The sequence below is a fragment of the Rousettus aegyptiacus genome, unplaced genomic scaffold (genome assembly GCF_014176215.1).
Source record: "Rousettus aegyptiacus isolate mRouAeg1 unplaced genomic scaffold, mRouAeg1.p scaffold_m13_p_15, whole genome shotgun sequence".
Classification (NCBI taxonomy): domain Eukaryota; kingdom Metazoa; phylum Chordata; class Mammalia; order Chiroptera; family Pteropodidae; genus Rousettus; species Rousettus aegyptiacus.
Genome location: NW_023416290.1, coordinates 19490417 through 19508194, shown reverse-complemented (window position 1 = coordinate 19508194; position 17778 = coordinate 19490417). Strand labels below are relative to the sequence as shown.

At 43.0% G+C, this 17778-nt stretch overlaps 1 protein-coding gene across 2 annotated transcripts in view; it reads left to right on the top strand.

Annotated features, from left to right (window-relative positions):
- The first annotated feature begins 522 nt into the window (after positions 1-522).
- The window catches only part of RGS20 (regulator of G protein signaling 20), a 59240-nt gene continuing 41984 nt past the window's right edge, over positions 523-17778 (top strand). Inside the window, exons 1-2 of one of the 2 annotated variants that reach the window (XM_016146075.2) lie at positions 523-1093; positions 1664-1963. In XM_016146075.2, coding sequence (XP_016001561.2) covers positions 740-1093; positions 1664-1963 — 654 coding nt within the window. In that variant the 5' untranslated portion in view covers positions 523-739. Of the gene's footprint in view, positions 1094-1663; positions 1964-3256; positions 3455-17778 lie in introns of those variants that run through there. The other variant, XM_036232847.1, reaches the window with a different exon arrangement.

Below are 17778 nucleotides of genomic sequence, written 5' to 3'. Positions count from 1 at the left end.
AGAACGACCCCATTCTCCAGCAAAAGGTAATGAGGGGAAGCGAAACAGTGTGAACTTATTTGGAAATGCAAACCGATTTCCAGTGTCTCCCCGGACGCATACAAACGACCTAAAGACAAATCAGCCAACGCTCTCGGCAGCTTCCCAGAAAGGGCCTCATGAATGAGAATAGGTTGCTAGGTTTCCTCCCTCCCTCTTGACAATCGCTTCCCGCAAGACTTCCACTGCGGAAAGAAAACATGGGGGACCCGGCCATTGCAGAGCCGCGGAACCGAGCCAAACCCACGAGCCGCTGCTCTGCCTTCAGGACCCTGGAGAGCAGCCACCGCGCCCCCGAGACCAGTATCCGCCTGCCCCACGCTCCTCGCCCCCTCCTGTGCCTACCCACCCCGTCTCTTTACTCGCTGCTTCCCGCCTCCACCTTCATTTCTCTTGGCAACCGCCTCTCTTGTTTTTCACAATCAGATTAAAGTGTCTCTTTGTTTTGCTTGAGGGGGCTGTTTGGATTGGCTAAATTAGGTTCCGGTTTGTAACTTCACTAAATATTTGTGGACCAAGAAGCCCTGAGAGCCTCTCAAACATGAGAGCCTGAACAAGACAGGAGACCTTAAAAGGCCACTGAGTTCGACCCCTTTATAAATGAAGCCGATAAACTCAGAAGAGTAGACTTTCCCAAGGTTATCCATCAAGTTAGTTGCAAGGCTGGATATAGGACACTGGGCTTCAGACTTCTAACTTAATGCTTTCCTCTAGTATCCAAGAAAATATAAGAATTTTACCTTCTCCTTGGTGGCTTAGGTCTCCTAAGCAACAAGTGGAAGGTGGTAAGGCCTGTGTTCTGGAGAATAACATGGGCACCTTGACTGAGGAAAGCGAGCCTGCAGAGTGTGCCCCAACTCTTAAGGGTCCCAACTCAGTCCTGGGCTCCCATACCACTCCACTCCATGCCGCACAACCAAAATCATTTTGGCCATGTCCTTTCTCCCGCCAGCCTGAGGTGGGTCTGGGATCCCTTAGTGTTCTCCCACTATCCAAATTTCTCCTAGATAACTATCCCAAAGCCGACTACGGACACCTTCTGTGCCTCTGGCAGGTAGAGCACTAGGCACTTTGGAAGGGGGGAAAGGACAGAGGGAATGAGAGTGGATGAGAGGAGGGAGAGGAAGAACAAGACTTTCAAAAGTGAACTTTCAAAAGAGATTTTCGTCCAAATTCTAAAGAATCAAGAGACATGACCACAGACTCTGCTATACCTTCCATCTCACATTTACCATGCATTTGAATTCCCTGGGAATGTTAGCATTAAGATTCTGATGCAGTAGGTCTGGTGGGATCCAAGATTCTGCATTCCTAACAAGCTCCTAGTTAGTGAAGCTTCTTGGTCTTAGGAGTAGCTGAAGTTATAAAAGGGGAATGGGGAGGGAGAAAGGAAGGTGGAAGAAGCAAAAAGAGAGAAAAGGAGAAGAGAATCTAACCAATGGCCTTTCCCTTTACTCTCACCGACCTTCTTTTGCACCTCCAAAGGAATGCCTCCAAATGCTGTAGTATAGGGCACTAACTACACATTCTCTCCAGAATGTAGCTGGCCCCAGCAGTAATGGTATGCTGATTTTGTTTCTCTCCTTCCCCGCCTCTTGCCTTTCCCGTCGCCGGCCCTGCACAGTTCCCAGACTCGCCCGTTGCCCCGAAGCTGCTCAGACTCCTTTCTAGCACGCTCTCCGGCCTCGCGCGGCTCTTCTCTCACCTTCTCCAGAGAACCCCTCCTGAGGCTACTCAGCGGCGCCCGGACTTCTCCCTTTTGCTTCCCACCTTGCAAACACCTGGTCCCTTACGGGGGCAGAAGGAGCGTCCAGGCCGCCTCTGCCTCCTGCTCTGGGCAGCTCTGACACTGCCTGGCCGACCCCCAGGGGAACGCCTGCCCAGGGAAGAGGACGCCGGCGCTGGGCAGCGTTCGTCCATGCTCGTGAGTACCGTAGTCTCCACTATGCCCTACCCCTGGCCTCACATTTACCGCCTGCATCCCCAGCTCCTTCCTGACCCTGACGGGCCCACTCCTCGCCGGGCCAGCAGGGGCTCCGGCAGCAAGGAGAGGTGGAAAGGTCAGGACAGGGCTGAGCACGTCCTAGGAAACGGCGCCAGCGACTCGCCTGACTCCTCTACCCCTCAGGAGATCCTCGAAGCTACTTTTTCCTGGGCCATTTCCTTTTAGGGTCCATGGAAGTGGCAGGAAGCCCTTGCACTTCCCGAGGCGGCTCCTCAAACTCTTGTTCTCAACATGTTGCCCCCCCTCCCCCTTCTTCCAGCCTCCCCCAGACGCGCCTCCGCCCGGTCCTCGCGCGCCCACTCCTCAGATCACTCGGCTTCTGCCTGCAGTAGAAGCCGGGGAGGAAATGACGTGCTGTTATTTTTGTGTCAGGTCAGCTTCCAGCTCCAGTTTAGCGCTCCGAGCTTGAGCGCACAGCCCCGGCGGTCCTACTACGCCTCGCTCCCGAGAGCACATTTGGGCTATAGGGACACGCAGCGTCGGTGCCCGCAGACGTGGTGACAAGGTTCCTCCGTCACCCTACGGATTTCCCCTTATCGTGGACTCCGAGTCCCTTGGGCACGGAGGGCGGCTGCTGAGGATCTCAGCAGGGTCCGGAGTGAGAAGTTTGCACCTCTCGCCCCCCAACCAGGTGGGGCCTCCAGCTCCCGCCGGCCGGGAGAGGGCGAGGGATTCCTTTCCAGTCTGGGCCAGATAGCTAGAGGACGAGGCTGCAACTGGGTGGGGCAGGTGCAGAGCTCAGAGAAGCACCCTGGCGAAAGGAAGATGGTAAAGGGACTGCCCTCCGAAGGTGGCGCAGTCCGCGGTGTGACTCTCCAGGGACCCAGCAGCCCCTCTGCGCGCGGCACACCCCCAAACACACACTCGCACCTCCCTCTTCCATCTTCATTCACAAGGTCCGGGCACGCATTCCCTCACTTCGGAGTGTCGTTAGGTCCCCCCGCGAGGAAGCGAAAGGATAGCAGAAGAGGCTCTGCAGACGCCCTCAACCCCCGCCTGGCTTCACGCCCACACTCTGGGTACTTCCTAATCTCCGGCTACAGGAGGGGAAGTTACGGTGTGGGCGCGGATTGGGTCCCGCCTGGGGCCTCGGGCAACCCCCCGCCAGCCCCGGCCGCAGTGGAGCGCGCCGCCGCCAGAGGGAGGCGAGACCTGGGCTTGCCCGGCGGGGGAAAGGGGATTGAGGGGCAGGGGGAGGCGGACCCGAGGGAGGGAGAGAGAAGGAGTGAATTCGGCTAGAGGAAAGACCCAGAGTCAGAAAAAGAGGAAAGCCGGGAGACCAACCGCGAACCTAGAAAAGAAAACACTTAGTGTAACAAAAATAAGACATACGATAGACGCATGCGCACGACGGACTGAGGCGAGCCTGCCGGAGCTTCCCCTCTGGTTTCCCGGGTGCACGTTGGAATCGTGAGTACCCCACTTCCTCAATCCACTTCTTTTTCTCAGACTTGCCCGAAGGCCTCGGGCCAGGAAGTGGCCGGGGCCAAACCAGGCGTGCACGGTTTGCGGTGCGCGGCGGCGGGAGCGTGTGCGGGTGGGTCGTCACCACCACAGGTCCACCCCGGTACATTAGTGCATATTTTGGAGGTGTGTGGGCTCAGGGTGTGACCGTGTTTTAACGGGGGCATCTAGCCACCAGGATCAATTTCTATCGGGTCTTCCAGGGCGTCCACACGATTCAACCTTTGTGGCGGGGGCCAGTGAGTGGGGGTTGGGGGGACGCGTCAGCCCACCCTGTAAAAGCCTAAAATGCATGTTGGCATCCGCTATATATATGGGAAACTTCCAGGCGGATGCAAGGAAACGTCGGCGTTCTTACAGGACAGTGAGAAAGACCAAGAAGGGGCCGGGCGCCGGAGGCGGGCAGAGTGAGCGCAGGTGGAAAGGAAGAGGAGACACTCCCTGAATCGCAGGACCTCTCTATCGGGGAAGCACAACTCAGGCAGGCGACCCGAGGAGTTGGGCCAGGAGTGGGCTCCTGCACACGGACCCTGGAGGGTCTGACTTGGTGTTGGCATTTACGCTTTTGAAGCCGAATGGACGGAATAGCCCCCCACCCTTTGCCCGTACCCAGGCCGTTAAAGAGCTGGTGCCGCGGGTGTTTTTCTTAAACAAACCCGGGCAATTGACTCTTCCGCATTCGCGAAGCTGCTCTAGGGAAGTTGGAATGAGTCTGGGCACCGAGGCTTCAGAGACTGGAAGTGGGGTGGGGAGGCAGGCGAGGGACCTAAAGAGAGGCGGCGCGCAGGCAAGGGAGGTTTTGGGGGGTCAGGGTGCGCGGCGACTCCCCTCCCCCAACCGTAGGGGAATGGGCGGGGAAGAGGCCTGGGAAGAGGCGGTGAGCTCGGTGGGAGGGGTATTTGCGGGGGAGGTCTGGGTGACCTGCAGCCCTCGCGCGTTTGCGGGAGTGGGCGGGAAGGCGTGGGCACTGGAGATTCCAAGTACTCTGCGACCTGTCTATCCCGCCAGCGGGGAAGTGGGCGGAGGAAGGGCCTTGGGAGAGGCAGCGCGCGGGGACGGAGAGCGTTGCGAACCTCCGGGACTCTGCAGCATCCGGTGAAAACCCGTGAGCGACCCCAGCGGCAAGCGGGACGCGGCCTCGAAGAGTGCCAATAGCCACGACAGGGGATGAGGTCTGGGGTGCCGCTGCTGCACCCGCGCCACCTGTGGGGGACAGGATACAGGAGTGACCGTGAATGCAGAGTTTCTGTCCGAGAGCGGGAGAGCGCTCGAGGGAAATCTCTGGCCACATCCTTTGCTTCTCAAAATCTAGCAGAGGCCAGTCGCTCTTTGTCTACCCTTATGCGCCCCCTTCACGCCGCGGTGGGGTTCGATGGTTGTCCCAACCGCAGCCGGTGCCTTGGGTTCGGATGTAACCTCTCTTGCCCACTGGCTAGCAGAACCAGTCACTTGTCACTGGGGCTTCACATTGCCCCGGGAGTGTGGGAAGCAGCAATTACCATTCATCCTTGGATCCGTCCACCTCCTTGAGGCGCAGGTCGTGGGGCCGCAATGTGGCTTGACTTCATTTCACTTTTAGTGGTTCCAGTCTGTGGAATTAACTAAACAAGGGTCCAAGTTCACAAAACAATCTAATTCCAACCCTCTCCCAAGCTTGGCAAGGACATTTGTAATGAATTGACTCTATCCGTAAATTCTTACTTTTTGCTCATAACCTAATTTTCTACTGGACCTCTTGTTTATCTTCTGTTCATTAAGTGGCATCTTTTTTGTCATGTATCAACTCATGTAGGAGAGGCAATATTGCCTAATGGATAAGAGTCTTGTGCTCTGTAACTGGTTTTAAATCCTGGCCTAGCTGTGTGACCTTAGGCAAGTTACTTAACCTCTCTGTGCCTTAGTTTTATCATCTGCAAAATGGGGACAATAGAAGTATCCACTTTGTAGGGCAGCTACCAGAATTCGATAAATCAATACAGTAGAGCTCTGGTACATACCAAAGAAAAATAATAGTAATAATAATAATATTATTATATTGATGCTAAATTTGTTAAATAAACTTTGAATTATAAAAAGATAAGGAAAATGCATATTTTGTGAGCTATAAAGAGTATACATAATGAAATAAAAGATGTCACATGAAAATTTAAAAAACTGTTTTCTATGTCAGTATCTAAATTTAAATATAGTACGTTTCTACATCATCAGGACCTTTTTATTTAAAATAAATGACATATTTACATACAAGCTTCAGACATCATTTTAAGAAAATTATCTTTAACCAACATATTTCTCTTTGTAAAACAGATATGCATAAATATACATAGGTCATGGTATATACAAAGAAAACCCTTCAGTATTGCATTAAAATATTGCACCAAGTTAATTTTATTTAAGAGAATGTGGAAACTTACCTCCAGAGTAGGAAATGGCAACTTCTCTAAGAGATCACACATTTTAGCCAACATATCTTGCTATCAAGAATATAGAATGATAAAAGTCAGATTACTTATTCCACCTCCTTTACTTTACACAAGAAGAAACATTAAGAGAGGTTAAAGGCCTGGGCCAGAGATCTCCGGCTAAATAGGGGCTGAAATAAGGTTAGAATTATATCTTCTGAGTCACTCTCCAGGGCTCTTCAACACCACACTGATCACTTCCTGCTTACTCAGATTTATGAACCTCTAACAAATAGGAAACCAGAGGATGTTATATAGGGCAAAATATACAAGCATGTGTTATCTTCAATACAAGGAAGACCAGACAGTTGTGGCGACTGTTGTCCCACAGCTTCATCATGGTCCCTTGCAACAGAAGACATGACCTCATGACTTGCATAAGGTAAGCTAAGGTTACAGTTCAAGCAAGAGGCAGAATCAGCATCAGAATTTATAAAGCATACATTTGGCTACATATTTTATTAATCCCTTATAGCAATTTTACATTAGAAATCATTTTCGAGCTTTTCTTAAATTTTTAAAATCTTCCTGCTGGCTTTGAAGGTCTTTCTTATAAGACCTTCACACAAATGGAGATTTTATTGTTCCAGGTTTTATGGACAAGCAAGAGTGAAAGAGAAAAATAACTCTCTTATTTTAGGGCAATACTCCAGTTCCTGGTTTCGTTCTAGGCACTTGAATATCGATTTCTAAAATTCTACTCTTCCTTCGTTTCTACGTGTGGCGGTGACATTCACCTTCCACACGGATGCAGATGGTGACTTAAAGGCCCAGCCCTCACATGAGAATTTAGGAATTACACAATGGAGCCTTTCAATGAGTATCTCGCCTTGCAAAATTATTTGTAGGAATGGTGTGGCTTCCAGAGAAGGCACTTCTAGAAATGGTTCCTGCATCCTTGAAGAAGGAACCCATGCTTCTCTCCAGTGTATGAACTGGGTATCTAATCCTTGACGTTGTATCTCTGTATACTTACCACATGTATTTAGACAGAAGTAGAGGGCATTGAGCAGGGAGTGACTTTCTAGAATGCTCCCAAGCCAGTTCAGCAGAACTGAGTTTTGAAATCACATGTGTTAAGTCAGGCCCTAATATGATTATAATGTGAATCATTGTCCAATTGAGAATGTTGTGGATTGGTTTTCAGTGCACTGCCAGGTGACTCACAATGTGAGCTTCTATTCAAATACATATAGTGTCAGTCAGCAACTAATAGGGTTCACTCTGAGTCAGAGCTTAGCATTTAGTACAATAAGTGTGAGTCACTGACTACCCGGCACCATCTGAGATGGTCCCTGAACGTTACCTTGAGCAGCTCAGGAATATAGACAACATTGCATGGGGTGAGTCAGTTCCATAGTATGATTAGACTTCTGTAGCGGCCATTCACAATAAAGCTTGATGTGACTGAATGCTCCAGGTAATGTTACATGATTATAAATGCATAGAATAGATTACTTTGATTGTAATCCAGCTGATTAGTTTCTAGCTATTTGTGTGAGGAATCATTTGTGAAATATGAGTATTATGCCCTATTGCCCATCTGTGATATTTTATTTGACTTACCTTAATGATTATTAAAGCCAGTTAACTTTCTGGTTTTGCAGTGTTCAATTTCTAGTTATTATTTAATTTTACTCTAAATTTAAAATCCTTTTTAAGTATGTGTTAGTTTTTAAATGTTAGACTATGGCATCTCATGCAAAGCTACCTTGCAGTTTGACTTCCTGGGGCCCTGGATTATACAATGTGCAGCTCAGCCCAACAGTGAAGTAGAGGAGACTACCTTGTTCTCTGGTTTGTCTCCATTTGTGCCTTGTCACCTCTGCTGCTAACTGAATGATTCTTGCTCAAGTGCTAGAACACAAGTTTGTGGTGCTGTAGTACCTTAGAAGGCTATGACACCCAGCACTTCTAACCCTTCCAGGGCGGTATGGCTGGACCAATGCAGGCCTATGTTAGCTGTTTCATTTGTGCAAGACAGTGGAAAGAATGATGCAACCTATGCCTCACTCTGCCCTTGAAGGACTTTTATGTCTCTGGGTGTGGTAATAATGAGATTTAAGGAACTAGTAGATTTCTTAATTTGTGATAATTAGTGGCAAGAACTTTTTATCCTTGGAACCAAGATTAGACTATTGTTTAAAAGTACAAGTATATTTTTCTCTATTTATCCTCTGATAACCCCAAGAGAATCCCAGATGTGTAGACTTTACCGTATACCTTTATTGTGTTTCTACAAATATCCATGTCTAGTGATAACCAGGTACTAATTCATATATCTTCTGAGATATATGAATACTTCAGACAGATACAGATACTTCTTTGCGTTGAATGAGCACTGTACATAAAGAGTTCTGTTCTTCTCAACTTAATGTAATTGCTGCCAAATTCAGGTCATTAGGACTCTTTCATAAATTAGACTGTAAAACTGAAATAATGTGTCTACATAAGTTTGCAAAATTTCAGCCAGAAGCTATAGGTATTTTTATGACATTCTGGATTGCTTTTAACTTACAGTTAAAACTTATAGTAAAGTGTACACATTTTACTTTACAGTTTAATAAATGTTATGTAAGTACCCCTATGTAACGATCATCTAAAACAGAATTCCTCAAGCTCAGCACTTTTGACATTTTGAGTGAATAACTCCTTGTTGTGGGGACTGTCCTGTGCATTGCAGGACATTCAGCAGCATCCCTATCCTCTACCCACTAGATGCCAGTAGCACTTCTCCCTAGATATGAGAACCAAAATGTTTGCCAAATGTTTCCTGGGGGAGTAAGAGGCAAGATCACTCACCACTGCTCCAGATCAAGACACAGGAGATTTTCAGCCCACATCGTAAGATCTCTTCATTTCCTTCCAGTCGGTACGCCCACAGGTTACCACTCTTCTGAGTTCCCAGACCTATTTTTGAACCTCGTATGGAACCATATGATACATATTCTTTGCATCTTGCTCAGCATTGCTTTTGAGATTACTCATCGTTGTTGCATGTATTGTGATTTTATAATGCTGTCTACTGTTACTTTGTGTGAATATATTATAGTTCATTTATCTGTTACACTATTAAGGATATTTGAGTTGTTTCAGTGTGGGGTTATTATGAATAATGCTAATATGAAGAATCTTATTCATGTCTTTTAATATACATAAGCTCTTATTTACATTGGATTCCCAGGAGTGAAATTGTTGTGTAACAGATTGAATATATGTTTAGCTTTATTCGATACATTCAGTTTTTCAAACTATTTTTACTGTCCAAACAATTTACACCCCTACAAGCAATATATGTATATATGGCTTCATATCCTCACCAGCATTTAGTATTGTCAGTCCATTTAATTTTAGTCATTCTCCTGACTCTGTAGTGGTATATCATTGTAGTTTTAATTTGTATTTCCCTGATTACAAATTATGTGAAATGCCTTTTTTTTTTTTTTTTTTTTTTTTTTGGCCAGTTATATATCTCTTCTGTTGTAAACTGCCTCTATAAGTCTTTGGCCTATTTTTCCATTGTATTGTCTATCTTATTATTGATATGTAAGAGTTATTTATTTATTCTGAGTATAAATTTATGGTTAAAATACGTACATGTATGTGTGTGTATGTATTGCACATTCCAATCTGTGCCTTGCCTTTACACTCTCATTCCATTATCTTTGGACTTCTATAGTTTCTGTGGAAAGTCATGCATCTCTAAATGTAATGTCTTTTTCTTCTGGCTGATTTAAATTTCTTCTCTTTGTTTTTGGCTTGCCATAGTTTGGATATAATGTGCCTAAGTGCGGTTTTAGATTTGTTCTGCTTTCAAGTCATTGAGTTTCTTATATCTGTGGATTAATATCTTTCATCAGCTTTGGAAAATTTTCACTCAACAACTCTTCAAATAGTGCTTGTTTCCTCTCTTTTTTCCCTGCTTCTGGGACTCAGATCATATATATGTTAGACCTTTTCCTCATTTCCCTCATGTCTATTATTCTGTGATCTGTTTTGCCCTCCTTTTCTCTCTTTCCTCTTCGGTTTGAATGCTTTCTTTTGAACTGTGGTTAGTTTACTTAACCTGTCTTCTACTGTGCCCAGTCTTCTGTAAAGCCGTGTAGCGAGTTGGTTTCAGAAATTGTTTTGTTCTAAATGTAGTTGGTCTCTTTAATACATTTAAATTCTCTGAAGAAATTCCCTATCTTGTCATCAATTTTTTTCCATCTAATTCTTGTCTACTAAATACAATATTGAAATTGTTTGTGAGTCTGTATTTATTGTTTTTTTTTCCTACCACATTTTTGTCTCTTCACATATCTAGCAATTTTGTTATATCTAGACATTGCATGTAGAGATTGTATAGGTTCAGATAATATCTTCTACCAGCAAGGAATCTCCCTTGGAGAGATTTTCTGTGGGAATAAAGGGCTGACCACTTCAGTGTTAACAGGTATTGAAATGACTTGGGGCTGTTTGCAATTTTAATAAGACTTAGATAACCTCTGTTTCCCTCCGCCCTCCCATTTCTCAGGTGTTTTCTCCTGTGTTTTGGATTTAGAGGCTAGTGGGTTTCTATCTCTCCAGTCTTGAAAGAGTGAGAGACTCAGTTTTACCTTCAGAAGTTTTGAGCTTTGCTTTCTACCCCTACCTTCCAAAGGTGGCATCCACATCTGGTTAATGCCTTGAGGAGGCCAGCCACATGTTTGAGGAAGGCCTACACTGAAGCAGGGCTTATTTTCCCATCTGAGACTGTAGAGACCCTTTATATCCTCGGGCCAAAACCAAAGTCAGCAAGTGCCCTTGGGGGAGAAAATATCTGGAGATAGACTGCTCACTTTTGAAGAGCTCTCCCCTTCAGATATTTTAGAGGAAAAAGTCTAACATGTATATGATTTGAGTTAATTTATTTTTTGCTTCCACGACTCTCTGACGGTTTTAGAAATGTGGTTTTAGTTATTAATCTGACTTTTTTAGTTGTTGTGTGGTAATAGCAATATGCCTTGACCATTTTTCTTGAAGATATTTTTCTTGATTAAGTTTCTTTTTCTTCTGTCTTTGGATCAATATCTATTACACCATTTGTTTCCAATACAATTCAGAAAATTAACATTAAAAATTTTGCCATTTGCAAGTATACAGTGTAATGTTTTGTGAGTTTCAAAACGTTAGAAGGAAAAGAAATATGTTATAATCCTTGCAATTCTTTTTGCTTCAAATTGAACATTGAAATGACAGAGAACTGGGTTTAAGTTTTGACTTACTCACTAATTTTGTGAGCCTCTGGTTCTAAAAATATATAACATGTACAATTATGCTTACTTTAGTAAGAAATGTATAGTAGATGGTCCAAGAGAGTATTCAGTAGGTGGCATCCATTACCATTATTCCGCTAATATTTATCCATCATTATTTTAGGCCCCTGAACATAGATAACTTTTTAAAGCACTTATATTTTGATGTATTTATATCTGGTACAGATTCTAAAATTTTTCCATTCAAACAAGGTTCTGAAAAAAAGTTTTATAGTATAAAAGGCCTATACTCAGATATTCATGAAAATATTACTAAATAAGTTTATGAATGCATCTTTTGCCAAAATTTTTGTCTACAAAAGATTCATCTTATACTTAGGTAATATATTTATATTGCCAAAAAATAAATGTATGAAATTTAATGACTAAAAGAATTACATTCATAGTAGTCTGCTCTCACTAAAATCCTCATTAATTATTTGGTGTTACATCTACTAGGGTTTATTATAAGAGGTTAGCAACAAGAAAATAATTTTAAGAAATATTACGAAAAAATTAACAGTATTTTCTGGAAAGGATAACTGGTTGATCTTTGCAGAGGAGAGTCTGTGTGGGTACTGACCAATTTTAACATTATCTCCATGGATGATTTTAATATAATTAATTTTCATTATTATTTATTGCTTTTTTATTTTGACTTCTACACTTGTTTCTTTTAAAAAAAGACTGCTAATATATTAAAACAATTAGAGATTCTATTCTAAATATAAGGTGAAAATAGTAGTCTTGGAGGCAGTTTGGTGCATCTGGAGTATGCAGACCTCTCTAGACTCAGGCCAGTAGGACAGTGCTTCAGGGCTGTGTCCCTGAGGCTGCAGACGTACCTCGGTCTTTGCTTCTTTAGAGTGATGAGAGTCAGTTTCCCTGGTCTAACCTTTGTGTTCTACACTCCTTACAGTTTGTGGGCAGGTTCAAGTCAAGGCAAGTCAAGGCACAAGAATGATGGGATCTAGTTATGCAGCAAGCTGGAATTTATCAAATTCTCACTTGAGCTAAATTTTTTCTAAAGAAATTAAATCGTTTCTGTCCCTTTAATTATCTTGTTAGACTGGGCTGGTCTTTTGGTAAAATGAAATAATTATTAACAAAAACATCTGAACGTCTAACCAGACTATGTCGAATAAATTTGGGCAAAAGGAGGTTGAATAAAAGGGTACAAAAAAGTAGGAAAACATAAAATTACGTAAAATCTAACAAAGTGAAAAATTCACCTTGCACATGTAAAACAAATGTCATGAACTAAACAAAAGGCTCTATTTCTTTTCCTCCTCTTCTAGTGATGTATTAAAAATCATGAAGGTGTTAAAATTATAAAAAAACTAATTTAGATAAAGCATACATTTGTTTAAATGATATCAAGTTTATTCTGATTGAAACTGGTCCTCTATGTAGCCTTTTTTTGTATTCCTTAGGATAGGGATTTTATTCCTAGATCTCTGTATCCAATTACCTGATGTTGTCTCAAAAAAAAAAAAAAGAAGGAAAAAGAAAAAAGTAACAAATAACTACAATTCCCTACATAAAACCCAAAATGCATACTCATTAAACATGTCCATTTTTTGAAATTTTTTAAATTTTAGATCTAGTTGTTGAACATATCTAGTTATTTAACTACTTCAGCCAGGAGGGATGGGGACCTAAAATTCAGTAGATACTTTGGCGCAATTTGTAGAAAACCGAACCCTTGAGGAACAGAGATGAGATTCTTTCACATGCATCCGAGGAACAAGCAGACAAAGGCACTCTGTCAGCCTGGCCCCCAGACTGTCTCTGGAACACCAAGGTGGTATGGAACCAAGGTGATGATGCCCTGGAGTTTCTGTTAGTTTGTTCTCAATAGCAGTAGCCCTGCTGGATAAAGGATTCCCGAGGCATTGGCTGATGGGCATCCAAAATAACCCAAATCTATCTAATTGTGGCCTGTGCACAGCTGTGATGTGAAGAGCAAGGCACCGTTCGTAGCACAGTGGATGGACCCAAGTCCAAAGCCACTGGTCTAGATTCAAGTCTGTTGGGGGCTGACTTTGAGACCCTGGGCACATCACACAACCTCTGAATCTGAGTTTCCCCATCAATGAAATGGGACCTTGAAATCCGCTCCACACAATAATTTCATGAATTAAATGTAACTAAGCTTTGATTACTGCTACATTTGCTTAGGTAGACAAAGGGGAAACTGCATTAGCTGAAAATTGTTAATGACTCTGATGAAGAGTGGTTTTATTCTAGTGTCATGGATTGCAGTTGAAAGCCACAGTGGACTAACCAAATCTGGGTTCTGTTTTAAATCAGTAAATATTTTAGGTTTTGTGGGCCAGATGGTCTCTATTATAACTATTCAACCCTACCAATGTAGTGGAAAATCTGTGGGGGATAGAGTAGAAATGGATGGGTTGGGGGCTCATTATAGCAGTCCAGGCAGGAAATGGTGCCAAGTGAGCTGGAGGGGCAGTGGAGTTGTAGAGAAGTGAGCAAACCCAACAACATCCACTGTAGTGGAGTGGATGCAGCTAGAGGAATCAAGATGCTTTCCAGGATGTGGGTACCATCTATGGACTTAGAGAAGACTAGATAAGAAACAGAGGGACCAGAGAGAAGACTCAAGAGTCCATTTCAGACTCTAAACTCTGAGATATCCCCAAAAGCTCCAGTTGTGGTGGCAGGTAGGCAGTTGCAGTGACATGTTCTAAATGAAGGGTTGGCCTGGGCTAGAGGCAGAAATGTGAATTGCTTAGACTATTTGTGATGTGTACCTTACTGTACTATGGTATAATAAATTTTCAGGAGATTATAGTGGGAAATTCTTTACCATCATCAGTGGAGTATTACTACCCTAGAATCTGCACTTCCTTTTCTATAACTATAAATAATCTACAGAGAGTTTCTATATACTTATTAAAGAAATCAAACTAAGGCACATGTGCCAAATCCAGACACTGTTTTCATATGGCCTGTACACTAAGAATAGCTTTTACATTTTAAAAATTACTTGTTATATATAGAGAGATTATTTTGAGGAATTGGCTCACGCAATTGTGGAAACTTGGCAAGTTCAAAATCCTAATGGGGTAGGCCAGCAGGCTGGAGACCCAGGGAAGAGTTGCAGTTAGAATCCACACGCAGTTCTGCTGGCAGCACTTCTTCCCCGGGGGAGGTCAGTGACTCAGGAACAGCTAAATGCAAGAGATGTGTAGGGCAAGGCATGGAGGGAGGGGCACAGAGCTTCTATGCCCTCTGGGTACACCATCCTCCCAGCACCTCCATGTGTTCATCAACACAGAAGCTTAATTTTTACATTTTTTTTTATTGTTGGGGGCGGGGGGGGGGTAAAAGAATATTTTGTGACACATGAACATTTTACAAAATTCAAATTTCAGTATCCATAAAATTTTATTGGACTACAGCCACAGTCAGTTGTTTACGTTTTGTCCGTAACTGCTTTTACATTAATAGAGGCCGAGTTGAGCAGCAGCAATAAAGGCTACATGGCCCACAAAGGTTGCAGTATTTACTCTCAGCCCTTTACAGAAAATATTCACCTACCTCTCATCTATAACCTAAGTGTGAAGTGTTACTAAATTCTCATAGGAAACAATCTGTACGAAAGTAAATATGAAGTTTAACCAATACCAATGTTATTTCTTAGAGAAGTAATGTAATCCCCCTCCCTCCCAAAAAAAAAATTCAGGAAGACAGACCAATAATCCAATTAATGATAATCTGTGATGGGAAATAAAACCAAAGGATGTAACTTAAGGTTCTTTTTGGTATCTACCATTTCAACATTCAGCATTTCATCAAATAGGAAAACTTAAAGACAATCAACAAGCCCAAAAATACTAATGAAGAACGGCTAGAGGGAAATAATATACACAAAGGTTTTTGTATATAAGCAGCTCAGATGCCACAGGCTTTCAGGGATTCAAATTACTTAGAGCCTAAAAGCTTCAAATAGGATGGGAGCTTGCTATTTCATATCATGTATCATAGGATCACCGCAGGATGAAAAATTCTAACTAATAATGGACACGAAGCAAAGTTTGAGGAGCCAATGCTACTATGTCCTAAGGAATCATGGAGAATTTTCTCTGGGTAAAAGTAGAATTTGTGAAAAAAAGAGATGTAGAGAAAAAAATTTATCCTATGTGGAACAGAGAAGGCTAATTAGTTACTGATGAGCACACCTTTTTGTACATTTTTATTATCTTTAATTTGCATGTACATTAATATATTTCATGGCCCATCTGTTGTAGTTGGTGGAAAAGAAGTTCTTCAACCAGCAAGTTTTCATTCAGGCCTAATTATTTGTAATATTTGTGCCCAAAAGGGGGGGCTTCTGCAGTCCTGGGTGAGTTCCTTCTCTCACTTGTGATCAAACAAGAATGCCTTGTCCATAAGAGTTTCCATAGTTCAAACTAATAATTCAGGGTCAGTGATAGGAAGCGTCATCACAAATGTTATTCATTAAAGACAATTAAAATAAAAATAAATGTTACTTTTAAGAAATAATAAGTTTATGGTAACCGCACTTAAAATTTAATATTCATATAATAACAGCAATAACTTTGTCATACCCAACAAAATTAACAGTATTCCAGTTTCATTTAAGACCTAACTGCATTAGTTTCCCAGGGCTGCCATAACAAAAGTACTGCAGACTGGGTGGCTTAAACAACAGAAGTTTCATTTTCTCACGGTCTGGAAGCTAGAAGTTCAATATTAAAGTGTTGGCGGTTTGATTTCTCCCGAGGCCTCTCTCTTTGGCTTATAGATAGCTGTCTTTTCACTGTGTCATCTCACAGTCTTCTTTCTGTGTGTGCACATCTCTGGTGTCTGTGCATCCAGATTTTTTCTTATGCAGACACCAGTCAGATTAGATTAAGACCCCACCTTAATGGCCTCATTTTTAACTTAATCCCCTTTTGAAAGACTCTGTCTCCAAATATATTCTGAAGTTTGAGGGTTAGGACTTCAACATACAAATCGGGGTGAGGGAGCATAATTCAGTCCATAACACTAACCATATCACATTCTTTCTCCTCTTTATGTGACTGCTTCCTCTACCCTCCATCTTCTTTTTCATGCATTTGTGAGAAAAACTGGATCCATTGTCCATGGATTGTCCTACATCTGAATTTATTTGCATCTTTTTCATGATGCTAAATCGTTCTGTTATTCCCTAAATTCCCGTAAACTAGACGTTGGATCCAAAGGCTTGAATGGACTTAGGTTTATTGACTTGACCAGACCACTTCATGGTGGTGCTTGCGCTTCCCGCTGCATCCCATCAGAAGGACACAGTGTCTGCATGACCAGCCCATTTTTAGTTCTGCTAAGAACATTATTTCACAAAGGCCTTTCTGAATGCTTGGTAGGTAGGTCACGTCAACATTCACAGAGGGGCTGGTAGGTACAAGGTATGTCTGGCACCTGCTGCAGAGGTAGCAGGTGCTCCTCTCACTGTAGGAGCTTCTGCTTGCTGAAAGATTTTGACAGTGGCCACTCCAGGCCAGCCCTTGAAGCCCCCTTCCCTCAGCAGGGCTGGAATGCCTCCTCCCCTTGCACCACCAGGTGCTTCCCCACCTCCTCCCAGCTGAAACCTCCCTGACTGGCCTAGGGAGCAGTGATGATTCTGATGATGTTGCATTTCCCCTCTGAATTGTTAATTTGGAGAACTGTTCTAAGTTGAGGAGACTGCCTCACCTTCAGAAATGTATCTGGGGATATCACATGTTCCCAGACCCTTGTCCTACTATTGAGTGTAATAGAAATATGGGTGGTGATTAGAGGATCATGGAAGGGGCTTTATCCTTTTTTTTCTCATTGGGAGAGTATGTTCCTTGTATCACTTCAGAACCCATTCGTACCTCTTAATCCCTTTGCCTTTTTTTCCCGCATTCCCCCCAACCCCCTTCCCACCTAGTAGCCCTCAAAATAGTCTCTGTATCTATGAGTTTTTTCCCACTTTTGTTGTTGATTTTGTTCTTTAGATTCCACATGTATGTAAAGTCATGCAATATTTGTCTTTCTCTATTTGACCCATTTAATTCAGTGTAATATCCTCTAGGTCCATCAAGACAATATCTTTTTCCACCCCCTTCCTTTTAGTCTGTGTGTGTCTTTTAATCTGAAGTGAGTCTCTTGTAGGCAGCATATTTAGGAGTCTTGTTTTCTTATCTACTCTATCTTTTGTTTGGAGCACTTACTTCTTTTCCATTTGAGGTACTTGTTGATAGGAATGTAGTTGTTACCATTCTTTATTCCTGTTTTCGATACATGTTTTTTTTTTTTCTTTTCTTCTTAAAGAAATCCCTCTAACATTTTGTGCAATACTGGCTTGGTATTGATAAATTCCTTTAGCTTATTTTTGTCTGGAAAGCTCTTTATCTGTCCTTTGACTCTAAATGATAGCTTCACAGGATAAAGTATTCTTGGTTGTAGATCCTAGGTTTTCATCATGTCGAATATTTTGTGCCAAGCCCTCTGTCCTGTGTAGTTTCAATTGAGAAAT